The following is a 26,941-nucleotide window of genomic DNA, read 5'->3' as shown; positions in this document are numbered from 1 at the left end:
CATTCTAACAACTAGCCAGAAGGAAAAATAAGAAAAGCTATATAGTACTTATCTATCCAGTGAGGCAAACCCTTATCTTTGTTTGGCTTGGCAGTAGAAAGACTGAAAAGTGTAATGGAAAGAAGCCTTCGCAATAAAATCCTCCAGCTAATATTTCTAATGTAGCTTCAAAGAAGAAAGACACATTCTTCATACCACTCTTTTAGCACGGAAGGGGTAGTCTTCTATTAAACCAAGTAATAGGACCACTTATTAACTTTAACTCATAACTGATAAAGAGTGAATTTGTAATACTATTGCTCAATAATCAACACACCAGCCCTAGGGCAGGTGGATGAGAGTCCAAGTAGGAACTCTGTGCACAGGCTTCTATTTCAATTACTACTTCTGGTAAAATTTGAAGACTACCCTAGTCCTCCTGTGTCTCAGCTTTTTCTCATTCTTGGTTCTCAAAAAGCAGGACAGAAAGAGGACCAGCACATGCCAAGTCCTGCCTCTCCAAAGGGTATAGAGCCTTTCTAGAGATGAGCTAGGGCTCGTGAAACCAAAGCACATATGTCTGTTACAATGTTTATTATTCCTTAGCACTGGCCTGTTGCCAAATTCTGATCGGCCCCTTCACGAAGAAAAGGCCCTAAATGTGAGAATGAGGATAGGGGGAGTCTTAGGAGATGAAAAGAGCAATTTGGCAAGACCTTTATTCTAAGCACGATAATTCACGAGCCTGAAATCTCACCCTATAGGGGATCTTACAGTAGGACAAAGGGAAAGGTTTTCTGTCAACAAACCCCTACAATCTCTTACTGCAGTACTGGAAGGGGAGGCTATAAATAAGAGGAAAACAACAACCATTGGGAAAGTCAAGAACCAAGCACAAAATTAATTAGGTCACCTGGAAAAAAACCACCACCTTCTTCCTTTGAGTCCAACATCATATTAATGAATCCTTGCAAGGGGCCCAGGAAGAGTAGGAGTTATACAGAGCATTAACATTCTACATTGGCTTAGTTTGGCCACAACAACAACAACAGATTGGTACGACATGCAGTGAAGCAGATGAAGGGTTACCTAGCTCCAGGCACAAAAGAAAACCAACAGGACTCTCAACTTCTCCATACAGCTTTCAAACATATGTATTACAGATCTAGAGGAGCATGAATAAGCAAATTCGCATTCTTTCCAAAACTTCAGAGTTGAATAGCTTATTTCTTTCCAGTCAAAAGTATAGGTGAGGCTAATGCAATAAAATTAAAAAGTGCTTATAATTGCAGGCATTCAAAGAGTACATGGATCCTATGTATTACAACATAAACAAATGGGCTTAAACAACAGAACTTAGGTAGAACAAAAACTGTTGCTTTGTAGTAAGGTACACTTGATAGAAAGGAGACTGGTAATTTCCCCTCCCGAGCAAATCTTAAGAGGTATAAAATGAACTCTGAAGAAAAGCCTAAGGCATAGAAGAAAAATAATTGACAAATGCCTACTACGTGCCAGGAACTGTTTCCAGGATCTTTTAATCTCAAGATTAAAGACTATTGATATAAATTTGTCTGTAAGAATGAGGACCTTATTGCTGATGCCTGACCCTCACCAACAGAACAAGCAAGGCGATGGCACCAAGGCTCCCCCTGACTAGGAAACTCTGGTGATGCAGTTGGAAGTGGGCCACCGAGGTTTGCAGGCATGCCACCCAAGCATTCTAGAGACTGGGGATAGTAGCTCTGGTCAGCAAAAAAGGTAGATACGCCACAGCATCGACTCTGGATGGATCTGGTGTTGTTAGAAAATAAGCACCTGCCTAGAGTGGGAGAGGATGTCTCCCATCCTTCTCTGCAATGGATTTTCTAGCTGAAAGCCGAAAACTCTAACAAACCAGCAGGTGATTTTGGTGGTACCTGAAGCTCTCAGGGAGCTTTCATTTGAGACACTGTCATAAAAGCAGCTGGAAAACCCTCAGAAACCTATATTTAGGTATCTATTATTCATCCACAGTCCAGCCAGAACATTTACCTGAAAGATATACTTTCAAAATCAGACAAACTGCATTTCCAAAACAACCCATGTTAGCAGACACTAAGCCTTAACATGTGCCTTTATTATGCATTCACAAAGTTTCTGTTATGAAAGTCAGAATCCAGCTGACCCTAAAGGTATGGCAAAAACAAGCAATTTTAAAATAACGACCTTTTGCTCTTATAAATACCCTCAGCAATGAGTTCCTATACACATTTAGTCATAAACTCCAGCAAGAAATGGCACATGATATCACATGTCCAGGGACCTGAATGCATTGCATTGAACCTTAATAGATGACCAAATATCAAGGCACTAAGCAAGTTCTATGAGAGCCTGAGCACTTCCTGATTCATACGTTAGAATTCTACTAGAATTCTACTGGTTCATTCTGGTAGAAATATTTCTTGAATAGCTAAAATATCCTTAACTGTGAGGCACCAACACATTTTAGCATTATTTTAAAATTGAGTCAACATTCTAAGTTTCCCTTAACCTTCTTTTAGAAATTCAGACAAATTGATATATCAGAAATTTATGTGTGCCCTTCCCCAGGGAATTTTCAAATAAAAATAGCAAAACAACAAAAAACAAACCCTAAGCCTCACCTTTAAAAAAATTTATTAAATTGTTGTCATTCTCAAAGTTTTTTTCTTCCTCCATGAAATATTAGCAATTTAAATGTTCTCAAGTCCTCATGCTTGACTTATTTGGGGATGCTTCATATTAACAAAGTATTTTTTATTGCATAACCATTACTTTCTCAGACAATATTCGGTTTTGCACAGTTTACTTTTCATTCTCACTTGATACCAATACTCTAGTTCAAGACAAATCCTCATCTGGTACCTGTCATGGAATTTGATAATTCTGAGTTTTACAAACTGAAGGGAATATTGATTACTCACCATATCCAGGAATGCCTTCTAAAGGGAAAATTATTCACGTGCATCATGTTCGCAGATCTTCTGTCATTAATATTTTTCTTGTCTCCTATGTTACATGTAGTGATTTTTACAGATGAACTCCAACTCTCTTGTTTGAGCAGCTATCGTGGGCAATTATTGCAACAAGTATTGAATTCCAAAAAAAAAAAAATCTCCCCCCACGAATAAAAACAAATAGCAATTACAAAAGGCCTTCCAGGATTTGAAAAAAGAAACATCACAGAGCACTGCAGGTATGGGTCCATCCATTTAGGTTCCACTAGTTAGTCAACATACTAAAATAACCAGTTCAACTACTAATCCTAAATGGTGGCAAATATTGTCCTGGTAAAATCTAACCGCCTTGAGCGTAAATTAATGCATCCTTAAGGAAGGACTCTGGAATGTGGGAAGAAAGGAGTCAAAAGACAGTTTCTTGATATCCTTGCTAAAGAAGTGTTAGAAGGGAAATGGAAAACTTCAGGTTGCTTTGCCATGCTGTCCTTTAGAAATGAATATTGCTTTTTCTTCTTTCTTAGGCACATATTCATGTGTGGTCACTTTAACGCAGTGCTACCGTCTGAGACGTTTCGGACAAAGGCCTGGGCAGAGGGGCTAGAAACCATGTATCACCAAAGCCAACTTCTTTCCCAGATTTCAGAATTGCTGGTTCAACTGCAAAAGTAGGAAGGCAATGAGTAATTTCTGCTTTGCAGGACAAGATTACCATTAACTACCATCATGACTTCAGAAGGTGCTGTCACGATGAAATTCATTTCTGCTGCCTAACCCCATAATAAGGCTGGCTGTTCTCTTTAAGTAAAATGACTAAGCTATTGATCTTTTCACTGCAGAATCCCCTTTATTTTGTTATTATCAAAACCATGTGGGAGCTTTTCATATTTTGCCTTGGAAAGAAAATGAATTTCACAGCTGCACGTCAGACGTTGTCTAAGAATTCTTCCCCCGATGTCTTTTTTTTCCTCTCTCAATCTCTTTTGTTTCTCACCCCAAATTCAGTTTTCCAATAGGTGTCATTTATTCTGATGCTCTGACATCTTCTGAAAGATTCTCATGCCCAAGCTATACAGACCTTGCATGCTTTTAAAACACAATGGCAACAGGCTCCTGCTGGAGTCCCCCAGCGCCGAATTTCCAGCAGAACCTTTGGAATCCTCGCAGCCGCCTTGTCTGCCCTGGGCTGTGCCGCCCCAGCTCTGATCAGCTCAGGACACTTGCAGGCTCCGTGGTACTGTACATTAACTCTGCAGCAGCCTGGCTCGGCTGCAGAGACTGCTGCCTGACAGGGGATGTGCTGGCGTCAAGGGGGCCCTCTAGGTGGGTTCCCAGACATTGCAGAGCCGCGCACTCCTTGCTAACCTCCAAGAGCAAGCAAAAGGGGTTAAAGGAATAGCTCGCCCTGGAAGAGCAGATTTCTTTCAGTAAGTAATTACCAGGCAAGAAAAGCTAAACAAGGAGAAGCCTGTAAAACACCTCACAGGGAAATTACGCCTTAAACAAATACGGAGGGAGGATTTTTTGTTTGCTCGTTTTCCTTCTTACCCAGTGGAAAAAAAAAAAAAGAAATAAAAGAAGTCCAGAGATAATTTGCAAATGATAGAGTTTGGTGGATTTGACTCCTTAAAAAAAAAACACCAGGGTGGGGAAGCCTTGTTTACTTGATGATTTGTAACCATTTAGCTGCAGATGACCACATGGTGATTTTTGGACAGGAAATCCTATGGAAGCCGGTTCTGCAGAAGTCAGTTGTACTTCAATTGCAATTGCGCATGCCATAAAACTGCTTGTTTGATTAGGGGGTGTGTAGATATGAGGAATGCTGAGATAAAACGTTGCAATCCCTATCACTGATGTTTTGCATTTCTTCATGCTTGCTCCTTTGTTGCAAAAATTCTGTTCAATAATCCCCCAAAAGCACCCCATCACTGTTGATGCCATTTTGGAGCAAGAATAAAATAGTAAACTCTTGTAATAGTAGGTTGGCACTTAAATGGTATTTGTTTGAAATCAGTGGGAGAATGGACTTTGCAGTAGAAGTACACTCAACATTAATATACCACTTTTAACTTAGGTATTTAAAAAGGCTTTTACGCAATTGCTTGACATTAAATGGAATACCGGCAACATTTAATATAACATGCTATTATCTTCATTTAGGATTTCCCCAGTGAGGTCCTGTCATTGCAGAAAATATTACCCAAGATTGGGTGGAGGGCATGTCCCATAAATTCAAAACCTAGTATAAAGAAAACTAATCTTAAAAACCACCATAATTTGGAGAATTTTCATTTTGATCAAAAGATGATCCTAAAAGGAGGATTCCTAGGAGGAAGAAGAACTGGGTGATTCCTTAAAAGCAATGTGAACTTATAGGTTCAGAAAGATGCCACTACAGCATAAAAGAATCTCGAGAATATTTGTTGAGATTTCCTGTAGCCTAGGCAGTGTCCTCATGACCCCTTTTTGCTAAAGGGACTAAATCTCTTCCATAAGGTCATTTGTAATCTGGCCCAGAAAACTTCAGCGTACATTGTTTTTAACAAGCTTTGAATGTTTTGAATCAAGTAATTAAAATTTTGATATTATATTAGACATTTAAATATTATTATTTAAGAGCTAGGAACATCTACAATGCCCCAGGTCCCATTCTAAGATAGTTACAGTATTACCCCATTTAATCCACACAACAGCACTATGAGTTAAGGACTGTTACTAGCCTTGTTCTCCAGATGAGGCTATTGAGGCACTCAGATGTTAAGTAGCATGTCTGAGGTTAAATATCTAGTGAGTCACTATCTGAATCAAGGAAGTCTGGCTCCAGAGCCTGTACACATTACCACAATATTCTAGCACCTCTATAATCATAATAATACCACCTTGTTATACTTTCATACTTTCTAAAATATTATTGTTATATGTATTATTTTAGCATCACAGAATTATGCTGAGGATATTAAGACATTTATTATGCCCATTTTGGAGATGCCAAAAAGATTGTATTTGTTCATTATCAGGCATCTTGTGAGCAGTAGATCTGGAAGAGAATTCAAATTATTTGACTCTGGTTAGTGATCTTTGATCATGATGATGATAATGATGGGTTTTAATTATTTTAAAACTAACATTCAGTCCTTATACAAGAGAGTAGGTCTCCATAGAAAGTAGCAAATGCAAAGATTTTTTAAAAAGATGTAAAAATATATTTTCCTTTGTAATGAACATCATTTATCTGACATTATTTTCTTAGTCCATTTTATTCTACTCTGTTCATATTTCAAACCATCACCTATGGGTGATAGGATAGTAAGAATACCTCTGAATCTTTCTCCACTACCACACAGTTCAACATTCAATACTTGTTAGCTACATTTCCATTTGTGGGCAATGATATAAGCAAAGCACTTTATAAATAAAATACAAATGATTTGGCCATTAAACTACTAAATATACTTAAACTAAGAGGACATTTTAGCTGAATATTTTTAAAGTGAATTTTCCTTGGATTTTTATTTTTATACATGCAACTGTCTAGAATAAAGTCTAACAAATTAGAACAAAAGGAAACACAACTGAGAAACTATGATAAATAACAGAAAAGCCAAATTTCTGCTTGAAAGATAGCAAAGAAAAAAATGTAATTGATTTCACAGTTCAGAGAATGAAGACTACACATTATTAAACAATCCAAAATTGAATATTTTTGCAGACATAAGGCAACAAATATAAAAGAATAGGCTTGCTTAGAAAATAGAAATAACTCATTTCCAGCATTTTACTCCATTTATATTAGAAAGAGGGTCTTAAGAGTTATGTCTACTAATTTATAGGCTGATACTTTACAAATTTAATACTTCCTACATGTATGGCCTTCAAGAAACAACAGTTAGGCAGAACTAATAGGTTTGTAATCTAAAAACAAGTTGTCAAAAATGAAAAAATGTTGTTGGGTTAGGGTAATGCTAATCTATTTTGTTACACTAAAAGATAATCATCCTTTCATGAAACTTTTAAGAAATATCAAGAAGCCAGTTCTGGTTGCTCGTGCCTGTAGTCCTAGCTACTTGGAAGGCTGATGCAGGCGGATAACTTGAGCCCATTTCAAGACCAGACTGGGAAACATAGACTCTGTCTCTAAAAAAATTAAAAATAAATATCAGGAGTAACCATAAAAGATTATCTTTATGGCTAATCTCAGCCCATTATTTTTATCAATACAGGAGTGCAAATTATTAGCAGGGCACCATAAATTGGCATAACCTCAGTGAAGTCCCTACAGCTATGGCGTAACCTCAGCTCTACCAGAGCAAAGACTGGTTTGTTGTTTTGTTTTGTGGTTTTTTTTAAAATTTTAATCCCACAGCAAGCACAAGAGTAAGTGAACTTATATTAACTACCCTTAAATGAGGCTGATTTAAGAAAAAGCTCAATTAATTGATAAACTACAAACTCAGAGCAAACCAAAATACTTTCAACATTTTCATTGAAAGATTGCTTAATGCATCCAGAATCAGAGCCAGAAGTATTAACTAGCCAGTGTCCCACGTCCTTTTCCAATAAAACCCTTTTCTCTCATGGTTATAGGGTTATGCTCATAAGAGTGAAGGTTTTCAAACTAAGTTTCTGGGAACCCTATGGTTTTTCAAAGTTGCATCAGGTCAGCTGAGGGGCAAGGTACTTTGTGCTGGGTCTAGGAAGCCAGGTACTTTGTGCTGTTTCAACAAGAGCTCTTCTGCTTTAACTAGTTTTATCTCAAAGTTTGATAATACATACAAAAAAAGTCTGGCTCTTTAAAAAAAATTACAAAAATGTAACAGTAGAAATACAGAATTAATACTTTCTACACAAATTCTTATCTCTGTAATATCAGTTTCAGTATTTCATCCTCTTAAAATGCCTTCAACTTACACACTTCCTTCACAATGAGCATAAAATTCATAAAATGAACTTAATCATTATTAAGGTCAACCTTTATGCTAGTATAAGCATAGTATAATAAAGTCACACCCTAGTTTCTGAGGTTGGGTGTTTCCTAGACTCTTTAGTCACTTGTACTTATCAGAGGGTGTGATGAGTTACTTCACTGATTTTCCCTGAGTTTCACTTTCAGAAAGTAACTTTAATGTCAAATGTTAAGGTATATTTTTTTGTCACCATTGCATTTTGGTATAATCAATAGCTAATGTCAATGTTTGCCTCTTAAATAACTTTGATGAAATAAAACTCCTGTATATTTAGACATCAAAGAATAAAGACCTAAAAGATGACTTATTTATCTTATATGAATACCAATAATCAGTTCAGATATTTTTGGAAAGTCCCCATTCTTTCAAGAGGCTGGATTACTTTTGTCCCTTAGATGTCAAAAACAAAACACTTGGCCCCTGTATTCTACATATTGGGTTCATATAAATATATTTACACATACAAAAACGTCTATGTACTTTTCTTAGCACATTCTATATACTATTAATAACAGTATAAATACATTATACACAAGGATATAGAAGCTACTGTCACCTGGATATCTTGCAGGATGTGACTTTTTGCCTCAAGCTCCCCCCCAATAAATATATATTTTTTACCAATAAAAAATAAAATGTACATGAGATTTTCACATGTGTGTATGTATGTGTAATCATACATTTTTTTCTTTTTATTGCATATATCATCAACTAATAAAGAGGTGAGTGTGCCATCAGAATGAGACCTGAGGTGGCTGTGCTTCCAACCCCACCTCCCAGCAAGTAAAGAACATTCAAGACCAAATTCTCTATCTCACCTTTACAGAAAGCCAATCCCCCAGGAACAGAACAGTGTCTTCTCTATATTTATGACACCAAAAACATTGTTGGTACTCAGTCAATGTTAACTAATAACGATGTTGATAGTCATGACTTTCCACTCCTGGCAAGTTCTAGCAAAGTCTGAAGGCATGCTGTTCTGAACATTTATAACTGAAATACGAGAAGCCTTTCATGAAGCCGCAGTTTCAGTTGCTGAGAGTCAGGGAACTGCATCATGTTTCAGCAAGTTGCTAGTAGCTACTACATTCAATTTCTACATATTCTCATAACCCAGGGTACAATCACCAATTAGAAAAGAAAAAATAAATTCATTAAACACCTAGTTTCATCACCTAAAACCAGCAAATGCTTTGTTGGGACTTTTCATGATTCAACTAATATAAAAGGCCATTTTGGATCATATTCCTCAAGCTTAAATCTTCTCATCTTAAATGATAAATTCTTTTACAGAAGAAAAATCTCATAATATGAAATATATTTCATAATTGGAATATTTAGAATGCTTGTTAAATTTTACTTTTAATTTTTTTTGGAAGTAGAAGACTTAAAAGCCTAATACTGAAATACAAAGAAGGCACTTAATATTTATACTTAAGAATCAAAAGTGGAAAAACGTTCACAGCAAGTTTAAAGACGAAAAAGTCAAATGTGTATACCATCTTGGAGTCCTAAGATGTGAACCCTTATTTTCAGGTTCTGCCTTTTACTTTTTGTGTAATTTTGACCAACGCATGAAACCTCTGTGAGACACAATTTCCTTATCTGTAGCATGGAAGTAATACAAACTCTTAGATTATTATAATTTTAAGTTATTATAATTTAAAAATTTTTAATTATAGAAAAATACTTCTTAATAAGAAGAGCTCTTTAAATGTTGTTTGCATATACCTTTAAAATTTGCTTAGTAAAATATAATAAAATACAGATCATTTGTTTTGCAATTTACTGGAATCAAAATGGAAAAAAAAGAAAAAATACAAATAATGTAATGTCAAAACTACCTTCTGAAATGGAATTACATTTCATTTATATCTTAAGCTTTTCTAAAGGCTTTGTATAATATTTGTTTAGAAAATTCAAAGGAGCAAAAATATTTCTCATGTAATAAAATAAAGCCCAGCTTCAAAACTGACTCATATTATCAGCTGGGCATGGTGGCTTGCACCTGTAATCTCTCTCAAAAAAAAAAAAAAAAAAGAGAGAAATGTTGTAAGAATGCACACTTATTCTTTCATTTATCCTGATTAGATGTATCCAAAATAGATTTTTTCTTTCATTGGCAATTTAATTGATTGTTACTGATTGATAAATTAATTAAACTTCTGATGACAGTTCTTCTATCACTCATCCTCCCAGTAAAAAAGTAACATAATCCAGCTTTCAGTTCCTCACATAAGGAGCTTGGAAGTTGCCAATCTGTCCTAACAACAAAAAAGCTGAACAAACTGAAAAATCAACTCTTCTTAGATCCATAAGAGAAGTGAGGTCACAGGGCAAAGTGCTGCCCAAACCACTGGTGAGATAGACAGTAGGCTATGGAGAATCACAACACACCGGAGCAGAAACCTCCAAGAGAACCAGTGCTGGGGTAGAAAAACCTCAACTATAATTGACAAATCGTTAGAGGCTGAGTGCAGGCAAGTCTGAAAGTTGAAAAACTCCAGAGGAACCCAGTAATAGGGAGGTCCCCACAATTCTGTGTGTTTTACCTCCAGGAGCGCTACCAAGTTCTCACAGTAAATATTGGAGAAAAATTCTCTCATGCTTCCAGCAAGAGAAGGGAAAAAGTACACATCTTTAAATCTGCTGAAGCTGGGTTCTTCCTGAGGAGAAACTAGTTAATCAGAGCCTAACCTGCTGGGGTTTTTTGTTCCATTTTGTTGTGTTATATCAGAGCCTCACTGACCTGGGGAAAGAAAAATGCCCAACTCCAGCCCACTCTAGCCTACCATCAGGGAGAAAGGAAATACTCAATTCCAACCCACTTTAGCCATTCTCTCTCACCTATGGTATAAGAAAAAAAAACCTGAAAAACACTTAGGAGATTCACAATCCAGAGGCCCAGGCTCACCAAAAGACTGAAACCTAATTATGGAATGATAGAAAGCTTCCCCTCCACTGCCCCTTACCACACTACCACCCACATAACTTTTTTTATTTTATTTATTTATTTATTTATTTGGCAGAGTTTTGTTCTTGTAGCTCAGGCTGGAGTGCAGTGGCGCAATCTTGGCTCACTGCAACTTCTGCCTCCTGGGTTCAAGCAATTCTCCTGCCTCAGCCTCCCCAGTAGCTAGGATTAGAGGTATGTGTCACCTTGATTGGCTAATTTTCGTGTTTTCAGTAGAGATGACGTTTTACCACATTGGCCATGCTGGTCTCAACCTCCTGACCTCAGGTGATCCACCTGCTTCCACCTTCCAAAGTGCTGGGATTACCAGGCATGAGCCACCATGCCTGGCCCACCCATATAACTTAAGGCCTATTTACAGGAGTTCCTTTTATCCAGTACATGCCCAGCTATGAAGAAAAAATTACAATGCATAATTAAAGGCAAAGAACACAGTTTAAAGAGACAGAAGAAGCATCAGAACCAGACATGCCAGAGATGTTGGAATTATCCGTATGATACAAAAATGGCAGGTATACATCAATATAAATTTGTGCAAACCCATAGAATATACAATACTAAGAGTAAATTCTAATGTAAGCTATATGTTTTAGAGATAATGATGTATCAATGTAGGTTCAATTGTAAAAAACAAATGTACCACTTTTGTGGGGGGGATATTGATAATGGGGTGGCTATGCATGTGTGGGAGTTGGAGTAAATGGAATATCTCTGGAACTTTCTGTGAATTTTGCTGTGAACCTAAAAATGCTTTAAAAAATAAAGTTTTTACAAAGTTACATGACAAGCATTAACATTTTATACCCAGAATATGTACAATTTTTATACAATTTCAAATTTGTGGATGCTAAAATTGCTATTTGTAATGTCAATAGATTCCATTTTCTTTACAATTGCTTGAAGCAAAGATGTAATTTTATCAAGAATGTTTAACACATATTTTGACAATCTATTTATAAAATCTGAAACTTATCACATAGTTTCATTTTAACTAGATTCAATATCATTTAAAGTTTCTTTTTAAACAGGAAACATTATTTCATTTAGGAAACCATGCAAGTTCAACATGGGAAATACAAAAATAAAATAAACACACAAGAAAGAAGCAAGTCATCCATAATTCCACTCCCAAAAGACAAGTCAGTATACTTCTTTCCAGTCTTTCTCCCCTCCAGGAATAGTGGGTTTACCACCGATTTTTATGTTGTTGTAAGAATATTTCACCAACCTCTGAATTTGGTAAAAAGTACTGCCTGAGAAAGAACTCTTTTATTTGCCAGATGGCACATGGTAAAGAAATTACCATGAAAATACTCAAACCTCTCCACTCTCACAGGTTTACTGGGGAAGGCAGTTCAATCGGATGGGGCTTACAAAAGTTATTATTCTCTTTAAAACTCTTGTGATGAATTTTTACCAGTAGATGATCTCAAGAGGGTATTCCTCTGGATGTTTCTATTCTTAACTCTTTAGTTTTGATCCACCTTTGAGTCTGCTTGTATATTTCTTTTTAAAAATCTTAAGTAGTATATCGTTGCATATACTACTACAGTAGTAGGACATAGTAGATGTATTGTATGGTCCAGGTAAAACTAAGAAATTATTTTTCCTACTTTTAGAATGGAATACAATGTGTGGTCTACCATATATATTGTCAATCTAATTTAACGCTTAATATTCTGCCAGTACTGGTTTTTAGTGCTTTTTAAAAATTATATATATATATATACATATATTTGCAGTGTTTTCAGTCACTTTAATAGGAAGCTGGAAGAGGCTGCATCAGAGGCTGCAGGTAAAATGCCATTTAAAATCCAAAGGCCCCATCCACCACTTCTAACCCATGCACATATATAATTACACATCATTGGCAGTTAATAGAGTTAGGTATAAAAGCAAATATGACTATGCTATTTACAAATACATATATTTGTATATATTTATAACATATGTATATTACATATATATATACAGACACATATATGAAACATTAAAAATGAAAATATTTCATTTAGAAAACCATGCAAGTTCGACACGAGAAATACAAAAAAAAAAAAAGAAACACACAAGGAAGACACATATACATGTATTTTTATTTCAGCATCTTGAATTGACTATGTGGAGACATTGCCACTCCATTTTTAAGTTATTTTTGAAATAGATGACTAAACATTATCATCAGCATGTAGTGGGGTACATGCTCTAGGGGTAGTGGGGTTTTCTGGTCTGTTTTGTCCTTGGTATATCCTCTAATGCCTAGAATAGTATCTGGTGCGTAATAAGGACTCAGAGTCCTTATTATCTTGACATTGACTTTGTTAAGTATTTTATTATCATAAATATTTAATAAATGAGTCTCTATACCAAACATGATTACTTATGTCTGCCTATGTTTCCTTCTAAATACCTTGCCTTTCCTACACTTCACCATTATAAAATCTGATGGGAATAAGCATGATAACTTGACTCACTGACATCTGATTCATTTACTAGGCAGCAAATATTAATATTTGCTCTTTGGAATGTGAAAGGTCCTAAGTGAAATTGAGACTCCAATCAGTTCAAGGTGGGGTTGAACCAAAATGTCCTGTAGACTCAGGGGCTGAAGTTACCATTTTGGGTTCAGTGCAAACTGATAACTAAAGAGACAGTGGCAATTACAGGGAGAAGGCAGGAAAGAACAGAAACACAGAGACAAAAAGAAATCGGTGATTGTATGGCCCCAAAGAGAGTAGCTGCCTTAATTTCAGTTTTCCTAATCCAATAGGCCCTGCTATACTTGTTTCTGTTAATTTCTGTATCTTCATAGTAACTATGTTCCCCCTTTTCTACAGGAGCTAGTCTGAGTCAGCTTCTTTTTTTGCAATCAACATTGTGATGAGTCATCATATAAGAAACCTTATGTTGCTATTCATAAATTATTTCCTTCCCTCCTGAAATAAAGTCATTTAAAATTAATGCTATATTGTAATATTAAATAGCCACAATGAATGAACTTGACATTGAATTAATGGTTACACGATCAAGTGGCTTAAATTAAAATGCACAGAGTGGTGTTAACAATGTATCTACATCTACATCCATATCTAGATGTTCTGGAGACTGTTCTTTTTCTCTGACTGACATCTATTACACTTCCAATCAAAATATTAGCTTCTCATTTTCTCAAACCCCTTTTCACAGTTTTCTTCATTAAATGTCAGTTTGTTTCAGATAAGGAGAGGTGAGAGAGAGAGAGAGAAAGAGAGACAGAGATTTTGGAAAAAAAGAAATACTGTGATATTTTTAGATTTATAAAGAGAATAATTCAGTACTCAAAAGGCAGAATTCCTTTTTAGGAAAAAAAGGATATTCAGATAAATTTTTTCAAATAATCATTTGAAAGCTTAAAAATATAAAAATCTATTTAAACTAGAACCCAATAATTTAGAATAATAGTTTCAAAGTCACTACAGTATAATTAAGTAGAATAATCTTTGCATTTAAGTGTGGAATAAATTCAAGGCTAGTTATTAAATACTAGTTGCCCATTGTGGACAGATGCCCTCTCATTCACCTAGCATTTTACACACTCTTCCTTGCTGTTTTTAACATTCTGACTCGAGGGTGAATCTATAATGCTGAGCACTTGAAACTTTTAACTCGCCTGCCTCTCTCTATAATTGGCATATTCCATTCCTAAAAAAAATCGCAATAGACTATATAAATCACTTAATAGACACAACAAAGCAAAACATGAACAATACATGCCCCAAACTGATGAGACACAAAACTATTAATGTGAAACTGAATTGCCTAGCTCTGTATCTTACACTTTTCTCTCTGGGAAGCACATTTGAAACGTGGGAAATAATTCAATGGGGAATATAATGTGATTTTATCTGTTGTTTTTAGTTCCAAGATTTGTAAAATACATAAAGACACAAAAGAGCTTTAAAATTTTCCACAAAATAAAGCAGCAAACCTGATCAAATAGTAAATTCATTTTTAAGATTTCTCCTCTTTTCTCACTGACCCTCCCTTTCCCTTTAGATTAGCAATCAAACAGGGACTGGAGCAAAAATAAAAAGCAGGAAGTGGGCAACATAGCACCTGACAAAACAGGATTCTGTTGTCAGAATCCTCAGCAAGTTTTATTGATGTTTGAAATTCCCAACTCATTTTCAAAATGAAAATGCTACAGGAAGCAGTAACAAAGTTAATGAAAATATAAATGCACTTTTCTCCTCATCTTCCATAACCACTCACTGATTAGAGGCACAGTCCATTTGAGATGAGGCTGCTGCCACTGTGTGTGTGGGAGGGTTGAATATTTTTTGTTCTGGGAGGAGCAACTGTGATAGCCCCAAATCCCTGACAGCCTCTCTTCATAGACTGCAGGTCTAGTGTGCAGGTGATAGTGCTAAACTCCCAGTCCAAGGGAGTCTAAAGGAGGAAGCTGTGAAGAAAAAGGAAAGTGAAACAGTGGACTGGACAGAAGGACATTACTATTAATACTAATTTTCAGCCAGTGCAGTGGCTCACACATGTAATCCCGGTGCTTTGCAAGGCTGAGGCAAGAGGATCCTTTGAGCCCAGGAGTTCAAGGCTGCAGTGGGTGGCAAAATGAGACCCTGTCTCTAGCAATATAAAAAATAAAAATCCTAACTTTCCCATTCCCCCCAGTGACCTGCTGTTTTCCACACCTTGAATGCACATCTCTTTTGGGATCCATTTGCTGGAGCAGAGGTGTTTTAAAGATCAGAAGCATATTTGCTAGGAGGCATAAATAATTTTCCCCTCAAATATTAGAGTAAGAAAGGGGAAGCATGCAAGAAAGATACAAATATGATATGGTATTGTCAAGGTAGTTAAAAATATTTGTAAATGGAAATCAATATTGTAACATATTTGCTGAAAATGAGGACATGTAGTAGATAGCAAAACGCTTTTTTTTTTTTGCTTTTTTTTTTTTTTTTTTTTTGAGCTCTTGTTGCCCAGGCTGGAGTGCAATGGCACAATCTTGGCTCACTGCAACCTCTGCCTCCCAGGTTTGAGTGATTCTGCTACCTTAGCCTCCCAAATAGCTGGGATTACAGGCACCACCACCACACCCAGCTATTTTTATTTATTTATTTATTTTTTATTTTTAGTAGAGATGGAGTTTCACCATGTTGGCTAGGCTGGTCTTGAACTCCTGACCTCAGGTGATCTGCCCACCTTGGTCTCCCAAAGTGTAAAACACATTTTATTTGCTTTCACACTGTCCCTTTAAGCTTTATGTATAAAGAACATCTTATGACTTTTCTGGGTACTGTTAGGCAATAGAGACCTTTGCATTCATGCTAAACCATCATCTCAGACTCTACCCAGAAATTAGAATGTCCATTTCAAATTGTAACCCAAAACTCTAAACTTGATTGAACTTACATTTTCTCCCCTCTCCCAGCTGGGCCCACCACAGAGTCTCTGTGTGCAGTGGAGTAAGTGGGTGGCATTGAGACTGGGTTGCTCTTCCCCTTCCTTGGCTATCCAGACTGGCTAGCTGTTGGTATTGACTCCTCTGGGACTGGAAGGCACAGAAAGTGGTGAGGAAGGGAAGAAAAGAGTTTTGTTTTGTTTTCTTGAATTAGTGCCATCATAAGATGGCATCACATGTTGGAGACCTGGCAGATGTTGAAAGCTGCCTCTTTGTCTCATGGTTACTTTTGTGGGTTCATAATTGGTATCCCTGCTGGGTCCTCTGGCTGCAACTCCTTTGACTCAAGCAAGAGCCTTGTTTTCCAATTGCTGCTGATTAATCAGCCCCCCATCAAGGCCTTGGTTTTCTAGTGGTTCCATCCCTACCAACTCTTGCTCTTGGAGCCAAACTGGCTTTCCCAGATGGTCTTCTTGGGAAGGACATCAAATGGCTGAAGGCCGGGTCTCTCTTTGAGCTTAATGTGAGTTAGATAACTGCAGCCCGCTTTAAGAGAGGGTAGGGTTGGACTCACGGCACTACTCAGTTCTCGCTCTCTTAAAAACATATCTTCACAAGTTCTTGCTCAGGCATGAAAGGGTGCATTTTCTGCCTTTGGTCCTGGTGTCTGGCTATGACTGTCCATCCTGTGTAAATGAGGAGAGTAAGTCTGAGCAAAAGGACAAAGTGCTAAGATGGCAAACAGAACCTGGGTGATGTGTTTGAACCTCTTAATAACCTACCCTGGAATAGCCTACCTTGAAAATTCATGTTATAAGACAGTACATTTTCCTCATTTGTTTTTGTTAAGCCATTAAGTTGGGGGCTCCAGACTTGCAACCAAAGGCATCTTAACTTAAGAAGTTTACCATAAATATTTATTATAACCCACACAAGGGGATGTCTCAGTAGGTAATCCAGTTAGACAGCAGAGGAAGTTTATGTTTCCTCACTTTTCTTCTTCTTTCCAAGTAGCTGGTGGGTGAGCTCATCTGCTACAAAACACACTTCAAAATAAGATCTTTAAGTTAATTTTCAAATTGAAATTGCTATTATTGAAACAACAGTTGTGATAGCACCTGCGATAACAAATGTAAATAAAAACAAATAAAAGCTATGCTCAATTTGTGGACCCATCATTTCTCAGTAGGCTTGGATCTCTAGAGTTCATGGGGAGACCCAAGAGGTTTCTAATATTACAATGTATTACCAATATCCAGGGCAACAATCACATTTCATCTTAGAAAATCAGAAGATGATGTATGTGCCAAAAACCTTTGGAAACTGAATTGTGCTTTATGCTGAATTCTGTTTGGAGGATCTAGCAAGGACCCATTTTACTGTTCCATCCTATGATGTGGGTGTGCTTATATTAAATCACTTTCAGAGAAACACTAGGTGACTAATTTGTGACAATGATATGTTTGCAGACTAACACATTCGTAAGAACAGCAGAATAATGAGCTAATTTGTAACGTACCAGATGGAATTTACTGAAAGCTAGTGGCCTAAGCTATCATAATTGTCCTTTATAATCCAAGAAGTCATTTCTAGTAATCTTGCTACCCACAACATTGTTTTTATATAAACAGGTCACAGTAGAACTAATCCTCTTCCCGTGAAGGCAGGCCTCTGTTATTTCAGTATGCTTGCAACTGGGGAGCTGCTGCAGTGTGTGGTTCTGGTTTGCTTTTTTTTTTTTTTAACTCCTATGTCTGAATGGCACCCTATAATGAGGGATCATTAATCTTAACTGTTCTGTAGCCCATGTCATTGTTGTTATTTTCTTTTGATGTTGTTTCTTCCGTAATTTACACACATTTAGGTATATTCAAATTTATACTTGAACTGTCTTTTTCCTCTATGTTTGTGTGTTCCAGCTCACTGAAATAGGAACTGAATCCTCAGCACTTTTGAGACTGCCCATCCCAAATCAATCCAGTGATTACTTTAACCCTCTTATCATTAGTCTCACTCCCTCTCCTTTAGTGCTCAACCAAAACTTGAGATTTATAAATCTGAACCCCAATTTCAGCTCTTTCTCCATTACATCTCCTCAGAGCCCCAAGTGTAAACTAGCTAACTTGTACTGCTAGGTTAATAGAAATTTTTCTAAAAGAATAACTAATATCAATTTTCCTCAAACTCTTTCAAAAACTTGATGGGGGGGAATACTTCCAAACTCATTTTATGAATCTAGCATTGCCCTGATACCAAAGCCAGAGAAGGACACTACAAAAAAAGAAAACTACAGGCCAAAGTTTCTGATGAATATAGATGCAAAAATCCTCAACAAACTAGCCAACTGAATTTAAAAACACAATAAAAAGACCGTTCACCATGATCAAGTGGGATTCATCCTAGGGATGCAAGGATGGCTCAACACACACAAATCAATACATGTAATATATCACATTAACAGAACAAAGGACGAAAACTATATGATCATTTCAATAGACGCAGAAAAAGCACTTGACAAAATTGAACATCCTTTCATAATAAAAACCCCTCAACAAATTAAGTATAGAAGGAATGTACTTCAACAAGCAAAGGCCATATATGACAAACATATAGTTAACACCATACTTAACAAGGAAAAGTTGAAAGCTTTTCCTTTAAGATCCAGAGCAAGAAAAGATGGCCACTCTTGCCACTTCTATTCATTATAATAGAAATTGCAGGATACAAAATCAACATACAAAAATCAGTAGTGTTAATATACACTAGCAGCGAACTATCTGAAAAAGAAATTTTTTAAATCCCATTTACAATAGCTACAAAGCTGTATAACATTAAAGATGACACAAATGAATGCAAAGATAGTTCGTGTTCATAGATTGGAGGAATTAATATTAAAATGTCCATATCTGAAGCAATCTACAAAACAATCTACAGATTCATTATAAGCCCTATCAAAATTCCAATACCATTCTTCACAGAAACAGAAAAAACAATACTAAATTTCATATGGAACCACAAAAGACACTAAATATCCAACTCAACCTTGAGTAAAAAGAACAATGCCGAAGGCATCACATTACCTGACTTCAAAATACACAACAAAGTTGTAGTAACCAAAACAGCATTGTACTTACATAAAAACAGACATATAGACCAATGAAACATAATAGAGAGCCAGAAATAAACCCCTACATCTACAGTGAACTTATTTTCAACAAAGGTGCCAAGAACATACATTGGGGAAAGCACAATCTCTTCAATAAATGGCGCTGGGAAAACTGTATATCCACATGCAGAAGAATAAATATAAACCTTTATCTCATACCATATATAAAAATCAACCCATAGTGGATGAATGACATAAATGTAAGAATAGGGGAAAAGCTATATGACACTGATCTAGGCAATGATTTTTTGAACATGACTCCAAAACCAAAGGCAACAAAAGCCAAAATAGACAAGATTACATCAAGCTAAAAAGCTTCTGCACAACAAAGGAAATAATCAACTGAGTGAGGAGACAGCCTACAGATTAGGAGAAAATATTTACAAGCTGTACCTCTAATAAGGAATTTGTATCCAAAAATATAAGAAACTCAAACAACTCAATGGCAAGAAAATAACCTTATTGAAAAATGGGCAAAGGAACTAAAAAGACATTTTTCAAAAGACTTACAAATGGCCAACAGATATATGAAAAACTATTCCACATCACTAATCATCAGAAAAATGCATACTAATACTACAATGAGCTATCACTTCATACTTGTTAGAATGGCTATTATCAGAAAGTCAAAAGATATTAAGTGTTGGCAAGAATGTGGAGAAAAGAGAACCCTTGTACACTGTTGATGGGAATGTAAATTAGTACAGCCATTATAAAAAACAGTATGGAGGTTCTTCGAATAATTAAAAATAGAACTACCGTATGATCCAGCAACCCCACTACTAGGTATATATCCAGATAAATCCTGCATGATCTCATTCATATGGGAAATTTAAAACAGTTGAGCTCATAGAACTAGAGATTAGAATGGTAATTACCAGGGGCTGGGGCAACTGGAAATGGAGGTGCAAGTGTGATATTGATCCAAGGAAACAAAATTTCAGTTAGATAAGAAAAATAAGTTCAAGAAATCTACTGTACAATATGGTGATTCTAGTCAATAACAATATGTTGTATTCTTGAAAAATGTTAACAGAGTAGATATTAAGTGTTTTCATCACAAAAATAACCATGTGAGTTAATGCATGTTAATTTTCTAGATTTAGTCAGTCTACAATGTATATATACTTCAAAACATCATGTTGTAAATGATAAATACACAATTTTATTGGACAGTTAAGAATATAGATGTAATTTTAAAATTTACTTAGACGTATATCAAGACATGCCATATGTTTGAATACAGTCTTGTAAAAACAGTTTTTCTGAAGAAAGCATGGTTTTCTGGAAGGAGCACAGGCTTTTAGTATCATCGGACAGACCTGAGTCTCTTATTACCACTTTATTTACTTAGTCTCATTTCCCAACCTTAACCAAATCTTAATTTTTTCGTCTGGAAAACAATGATACATATCTCCTAGATTTCTTCAGGATTACATTAGAAGGTATAGATTAAATCATGTAGCACATGCAAGTACTCAATGCATAGTTGTTTCCCTTGATTCCTCAAATGTTTGCCATTTAACCTGCTGACTGCAATGGTGAGAATGTTAAATTAGGGAAGCAAGAAAACAGCAGTGTAGAAATAGGAGAAGGATGAATAACATAAGCTTCTAAGAAGCAATTATTAATGCAACGTAAGCTGGCAGGGTCGACTGTAAACAGCCATGGTATGGTTTTGGTATCATTTGCCTTAAGGAGAGTCTATAAATTAGAGTAAGACCAATAACCCAGAAGAAAAATGGGACATGGATGCAAATAACCATCACAGAAGGGGAATTATAAATAGTCAAAAGCCATTTGAAAAGATCTTCAATCTCACTGATAACCAAAAATAAATAAAACTACAATGAGGTATTTTGCCTATCACATTCGTTTAAGATTTTTTTAAAAAGACTAAAAATATGCAGATTGTGAGGGGGTGGGAAACAGTACACCCATACACAGTTGTTAGAAACATGGATTAGGAGAGACATTTTGGAGTACAATTTAGCAAATTTTTAAAAATGTAAACCATACATACCATTTCAGAACAATTACATTTGTAAGAGTTTATCCTACAAAAATGATTGCTCAAGTGCACACAAACATACACACACATACACACATTCATTTTGGCACTGTTTATAAGACCAACAAAACAACAACAAAAGTCTGTTTCTTTCTCTCTGACCAGATATTAAATTCCTGGGGAGAAGGTCAGACCTTTCTACCTCCTCCCCAGTAACTTCCAAACCCGTAAACATGTAACAGGGTTGAAGGTGCTTAAAACTGCATATTGGCTGACAAAAGATCAGAATATTTTTATTATGTATAAAGACAATTATATAGATTTATAAAATTTGTAACTGATTTGCTATTTCCAAAGGTGAAAATAAGTATTCAATAATTGGCAATGCAAAAGTTTATTTTTTCTATCCATTTGAAATTTGTGAACATTTTACACAATAATTGAGTTTTATCAACTTTCCAAACATAAGTATTTCTTATTTGTATTTCAGATAATAAATTTGTTATTTCTAGAGACTTAAAGTATTTAAAGAAAATCAAAACATCCCATCAAACACAATTTTGTTCTTAAGTCTCTCTTTCTTCTTTTATTCTCCAACCCTGCCTCCCATGGTATATACAAAGCTTTGCTTTGCTGCCAGACTTTCTCTAACATCTAAAAAGTGTAGAAAGCACCGTCATTATAGGCTAAAATTTCTCATTTATCCCAGGAGTACCAAAATTCTCAAACAGGGGTTCAAACTCCTGTTACTATAATTCTTGGGCCTGTTATTTCAATGAGAATCTAATTTTCTTGCAATAACAGATGGGGAGATGGGAGACAGTGTCTTCCAATTACAAAGACCATGCTCCTGATATTATCAGCAAAGCGTACCTCTGGGTCACTTTCACCAGAAGCAGATTTGGGCCTTAGTTACACCATCTGGACCAAAGTGATGTGAATTTAAGTGTATTTGCTAGTGAACTTTCTGATCTGGGCTATGAAACAGACTAAATGGAACTAATCCATCTAAACGGGAAACTCATTAGATGGATAGTCAGCCTAACTTGGCTACTTTATTACAGATAGATCCAATATTAAAAATAAGATCCAATATTTAAAAATAAAATAGTACCTTCTTTTTCAGGGAGAACTATACTAAATAAGAACAGTTGATATACATATATTCATATGTAGATGCAGACATATATAGATATATACATATGTATATACATGAATATACATGAAGTAAGAGTGTTACAGTATTCTCAGAGCAATGTGCTAGGAAAACACCCTTTCATCTATGTGAACCCCAGATCAACTGGTATAAATTCTGTATTTGTATGTTTCTAGCACTATAAATCGAGCTGAGCTTCTCAAAAGAATACATTGTATTAACTAAAGGAATTCAGTTAATAATTAGCAACGAAACTAATCAGCTTTCTTCCACATACCATTTAGAAACATGCAACAGCACATTGGAAATGGCAGCAGGAGGAGAGTAAAATAAAGTTAATATTTTTTCAAGTCTGTCTTCTGGGGAAGACTTTGTGCACTGAGACTTAGACAAGTTATTTCCTTTAATACAATAACCTTATAAAGCATGTACTAATATTCCCCAGTTTATAGATGATGAATCTGAGGAACCTGGAGAGGTTAAGTTACTTGCCCATGGACCTGGAGAGTAAATGGCTGAGCTGTGCTTGGACACCAAAACCTACCTTTGCCCACCATACTGGGAGACCAGAATTGTCCTGTGGATTCGGAGAAGGCTGGACAGGACTGGTTGGAGGGGATGCAATTATGGAAAGAGTAGATTGAGTAATAAAGAACATAACCTTCGTAAGTAGTAAATGCCAGGCACTGTGCTCAATACTTGACTTGCCTTTCCTCATTTAATCTTCCACAAAAGTACTACTAGTTTGTCCACTTTACAGTGAGGAAAACAAAGCACAGAATAGTTAAGCAAACCACCCAAAGTTACACAGCCAGTTAGCAAGTCTTACAATGAATTCATAATATTATTTCATTGTTTATTTTCCCCATATTCATCTCTCTTTTTGTTTTCTATTTCTTTCTTATAGAAGGGGGGAAAGGGGACATGTTTTATAATTTACTGATTTCATATACCTTTGGAAGTTTTAGTGCCTTTTGGTTAAAAAGTAACCAATATTTTTCCCTACGTTTCAGATGCCAAGAGGCTATTTAGAGGTATTGGGAGGCACTTTACTGACGTTCTGCTTATGTCAACAGATACGCGTAGAATTAGGCTGTGATTTGATTCCTAACCCTACTGATGACTTCCTAAACCCTCATCAAAAACATTTTGTTCTAGTTCCCCATATGCAAAATCAAAATAAAGAGGTGTCTTTGTTTAAAAATGCTAATATATGATTTGGCAAAGGCTGACATTTTATCTTGTCTCCTTGGCTGCTGTTTTGGGATTATTCATCTAGCACTGACTGAGTGCCCAGCATCCATGCCCCTCCCCTTTCCTATTTATTATCAGGCTGCTGCAGTGCAGCGTTGAAACATCTGATCGTTTAGATCATTAAAAATCAATCCAATGACCAAATAGTTCTGTACGTTTTACAGAAATGACAGAAAGTGCAGTATTAGATTGCTATTAACTTGCTCTGGGGTTTTCTTTTTACAGCTGCCAGGAAAGTCATTTGGTAAAATTGATTAAACCAGCATGCCAAGGAGGAGAGCGGAAAAGAGAAGAGAAATGCAAACACAGTGAGCTTGGAGGCGAGGGCAATGTTTTTCTTGGGAATGAAGTGAGATGTCACTAGAGGAGGCAGCAGGGGGTAGGTGGGAGGAGAAACCTTGCATATAGTGAGCATACTATAATTAGAGGTACAAGAGATTCAAGATGGTAGGATACAAGGAACCACAATGCGGAAACAATAAAGGAAGAAGGAATGAAAAGGAAGCAAGCTATCCATGTGCTTCTAACATACTGTCTGCATTGGTTACACTGCACAGTTTGTCTGAATTAATCCAAGAGACATCACTGGTACAATAAGAAGAAGCTGATTTGAGGATTTCCATAGATAAAGCTCTTTCAATAGCAGGAGTAGGTAGGGAAGAGTGCCTAGTTTCCTACACAGCGTGGTTTATTTCTGTAAGAACAATTAACGAAGAAAAGAAAATAAACCTCTCTACTTGTGCTCAGTAGGACGATGAGTGCATAAAAATTCACACATGCCTTCCCCTAATTTGTTATTACAGTGGCCATACATATTCCTTCCCTCCAAATAGGAACTGTGTTCCCCTTACAGAATTGCATTTCTCCTTTAATACGTTTCAACAATTTTTTGATTAATCCAAAAAGAACCCTGGTATGTGAAATCAGAGAGTGCTGACAAGGATGGATTTTAATGTGGGGTTTCTGCCACTTTGCCTCTATTTCTAATTCCTCCCTATGTCCTATTTAAAGTCACACTTAGCTCACACAGCGCATGCTTCTAGAGAAGAGGGTAAGCAAAACCATCAAGAATTTATTTGCTGTGTATTATGTCTGCTAACATTTCAAGTATAACAACCACCTAAACACAAGGGATTTAAAAACAGCATTAAAACTTTAAAAATAAAGAAAATATTCTGTGGATGAGTGCATGTATTTCCTTGGATATTGGACATTGAAAATGATAAGACACAAGAACCATTTAATTGCATAGGAGAACACCAACACTAGTCTAAATGAAGTAACCCCCTTGAGAGAAGTTTTAAATTGCATTTACCCTGTCCTGGGTATGCTACTTGGAAGAAGCTATGATTTAGACAGCAATTTTTGGCAGCCAAGATTTACATAAGAGTAAGTAGCCTTCTTGAATGGGAGTGGCAGCCAGCTTCCATGAAGTCTCCCACCTGCTGGCATTTAACATACATCTTTGTAGAGTCCCCCTCCCACTCTATCCCAGGATTGGTTATCAGACAGCAGTGATGACATGTCACTTTCAAGAAGAGATTATGAAAGACTGTGTTTGACTTCTGTCTTGGGATGTCTCTGTCTTTTGTCTCCGTCTCTATCTGCCTATCTGTCTCTCTCATCTCTCACTCTGGGGGATACAAGCTATAATACTGTGGTTAGCCCTATAGAGAGGCCCACATGGCAAGGAGTTGAGGCTTTCCAACAACTATATGAGTCACTGAGGAAGCAGCTGAGCCTTGAGATTACTGTAGCCCAAGCCAACAACTCGTGAGAGACCCTTAGCCAGAACCACTAATTAATATAGAGAAATACTGAGCAATTTACATGATTGAAGATCATATGTAGAGAGATATGTCATAAAAGGCAGGATTGGATGGGAAGTAGAAGGATATAGATGCAAAACTTCAAGGAAGAAGGTGTACTCATCATTGGTGCTATTCGTCACCATTCTCAGTTCTCCCTCTTCAAGGCACATGGCAAGATTGCACTTTCTTGCCCCTTTGAAGTTAGGCATGGTAACCTTACTTTGGCAAATAAAATGTGAGCAGCATGAGAAACACGTATATCTCTCTAATTTGTATATGTACACACACACACACACATATATAGTTAATCTGAATATCACTATGATTTGATGAAACAAGACAAAAAAGAAAAAAGATATGTGAGCAGAAGCAATATGTGTCACTTCTGGGGGAAACCACTGAGGTCTGTGTATGAAGTGCCCTGTCTTCTGCCACAATGACTGGGAACTTTCCCGACTGTGGTGTCTCCCATTAACTGTGTTCCTAAGTGAAGAGCAGAACCCTCTCCCTCCACCACAAACCTGTCATGAACATGTAGCTTGAGTGAGAAATAAGCCTCTACTCTTCTAAGCAACTGAGCTTCTGGTGTTGTTCCTGTAGCCCATTCTCACTAAAACAGAAAATGAGTCTCTGACTAAGAATTCACTCTACAGAAAAAAGGAATCTGGTATGAATAACCCGAACCTCAGCCACAAACCCTGAGCTTCCTGAAAGGTGTAGTGGTTCTTGGCAGATTGTGGTGACTGGCATATGAACTCTCCTAATCATATCCCGGAAATACAAAGAGTTGTGTGGAGAACTGAAAGAACTTTTTTCACTAGATTCCTAGAATTTGAGAGCTCCAGAAGCAGCACAGCTGTTGGCTTCCCCTGAGAGAGCAAGAAGGGAGATGTACTCTCCTTTCTACTCTGCAGGTGAATAGTGTTCTGGTACTGCCCTAGATACAACAGAGAACATTCATAGCTGGAACAAACTGGTTGGTGTCTGCTGTTAGGCAATCAAGAGACTAATGAACATGGGTCGAGGTCACTGGTAGAGCAGAGACCAGTACAAAGTGACATCCTGGGCAGATCCATGCAGGGGCAATTGCAAGGCACCCCCCAGAGTCTCAGAGATGCTAAGTGAAAGAGATTGTGTGAGTTACTGAGGTTTATGCTGGAGAAGATGAGCATAGAGCTATTGAGACTGGAGAACTGATTTTAATGTGACCTAATTTATATCTACCAGCTTGAAGATTAAACATCTAA

At 36.6% G+C, this 26,941-nt stretch overlaps 1 protein-coding gene across 2 annotated transcripts in view; it reads right to left on the bottom strand.

The window, feature by feature from the left end:
- PDE4D (phosphodiesterase 4D) overlaps positions 1–26,941 on the bottom strand; it is an 800,884-nt gene that overhangs the window by 613,340 nt on the left and 160,603 nt on the right. The window contains exon 1 of one of the 2 annotated variants that reach the window (XM_004058814.5): positions 2,925–4,274. The exons of the other annotated variant lie outside the window; for it this stretch is intronic. Coding sequence (XP_004058862.1) covers positions 2,925–2,971 — 47 coding nt within the window. The 5' untranslated portion in view covers positions 2,972–4,274. Of the gene's footprint in view, positions 1–2,924; positions 4,275–26,941 lie in introns of those variants that run through there. 2 annotated transcript variants of the gene reach the window in all.

The sequence above is a fragment of the Gorilla gorilla genome, chromosome 19 (genome assembly GCF_029281585.2).
Source record: "Gorilla gorilla gorilla isolate KB3781 chromosome 19, NHGRI_mGorGor1-v2.1_pri, whole genome shotgun sequence".
Lineage (NCBI taxonomy): Eukaryota > Metazoa > Chordata > Mammalia > Primates > Hominidae > Gorilla > Gorilla gorilla.
This window is presented reverse-complemented; position numbering and strand designations above follow the sequence as displayed.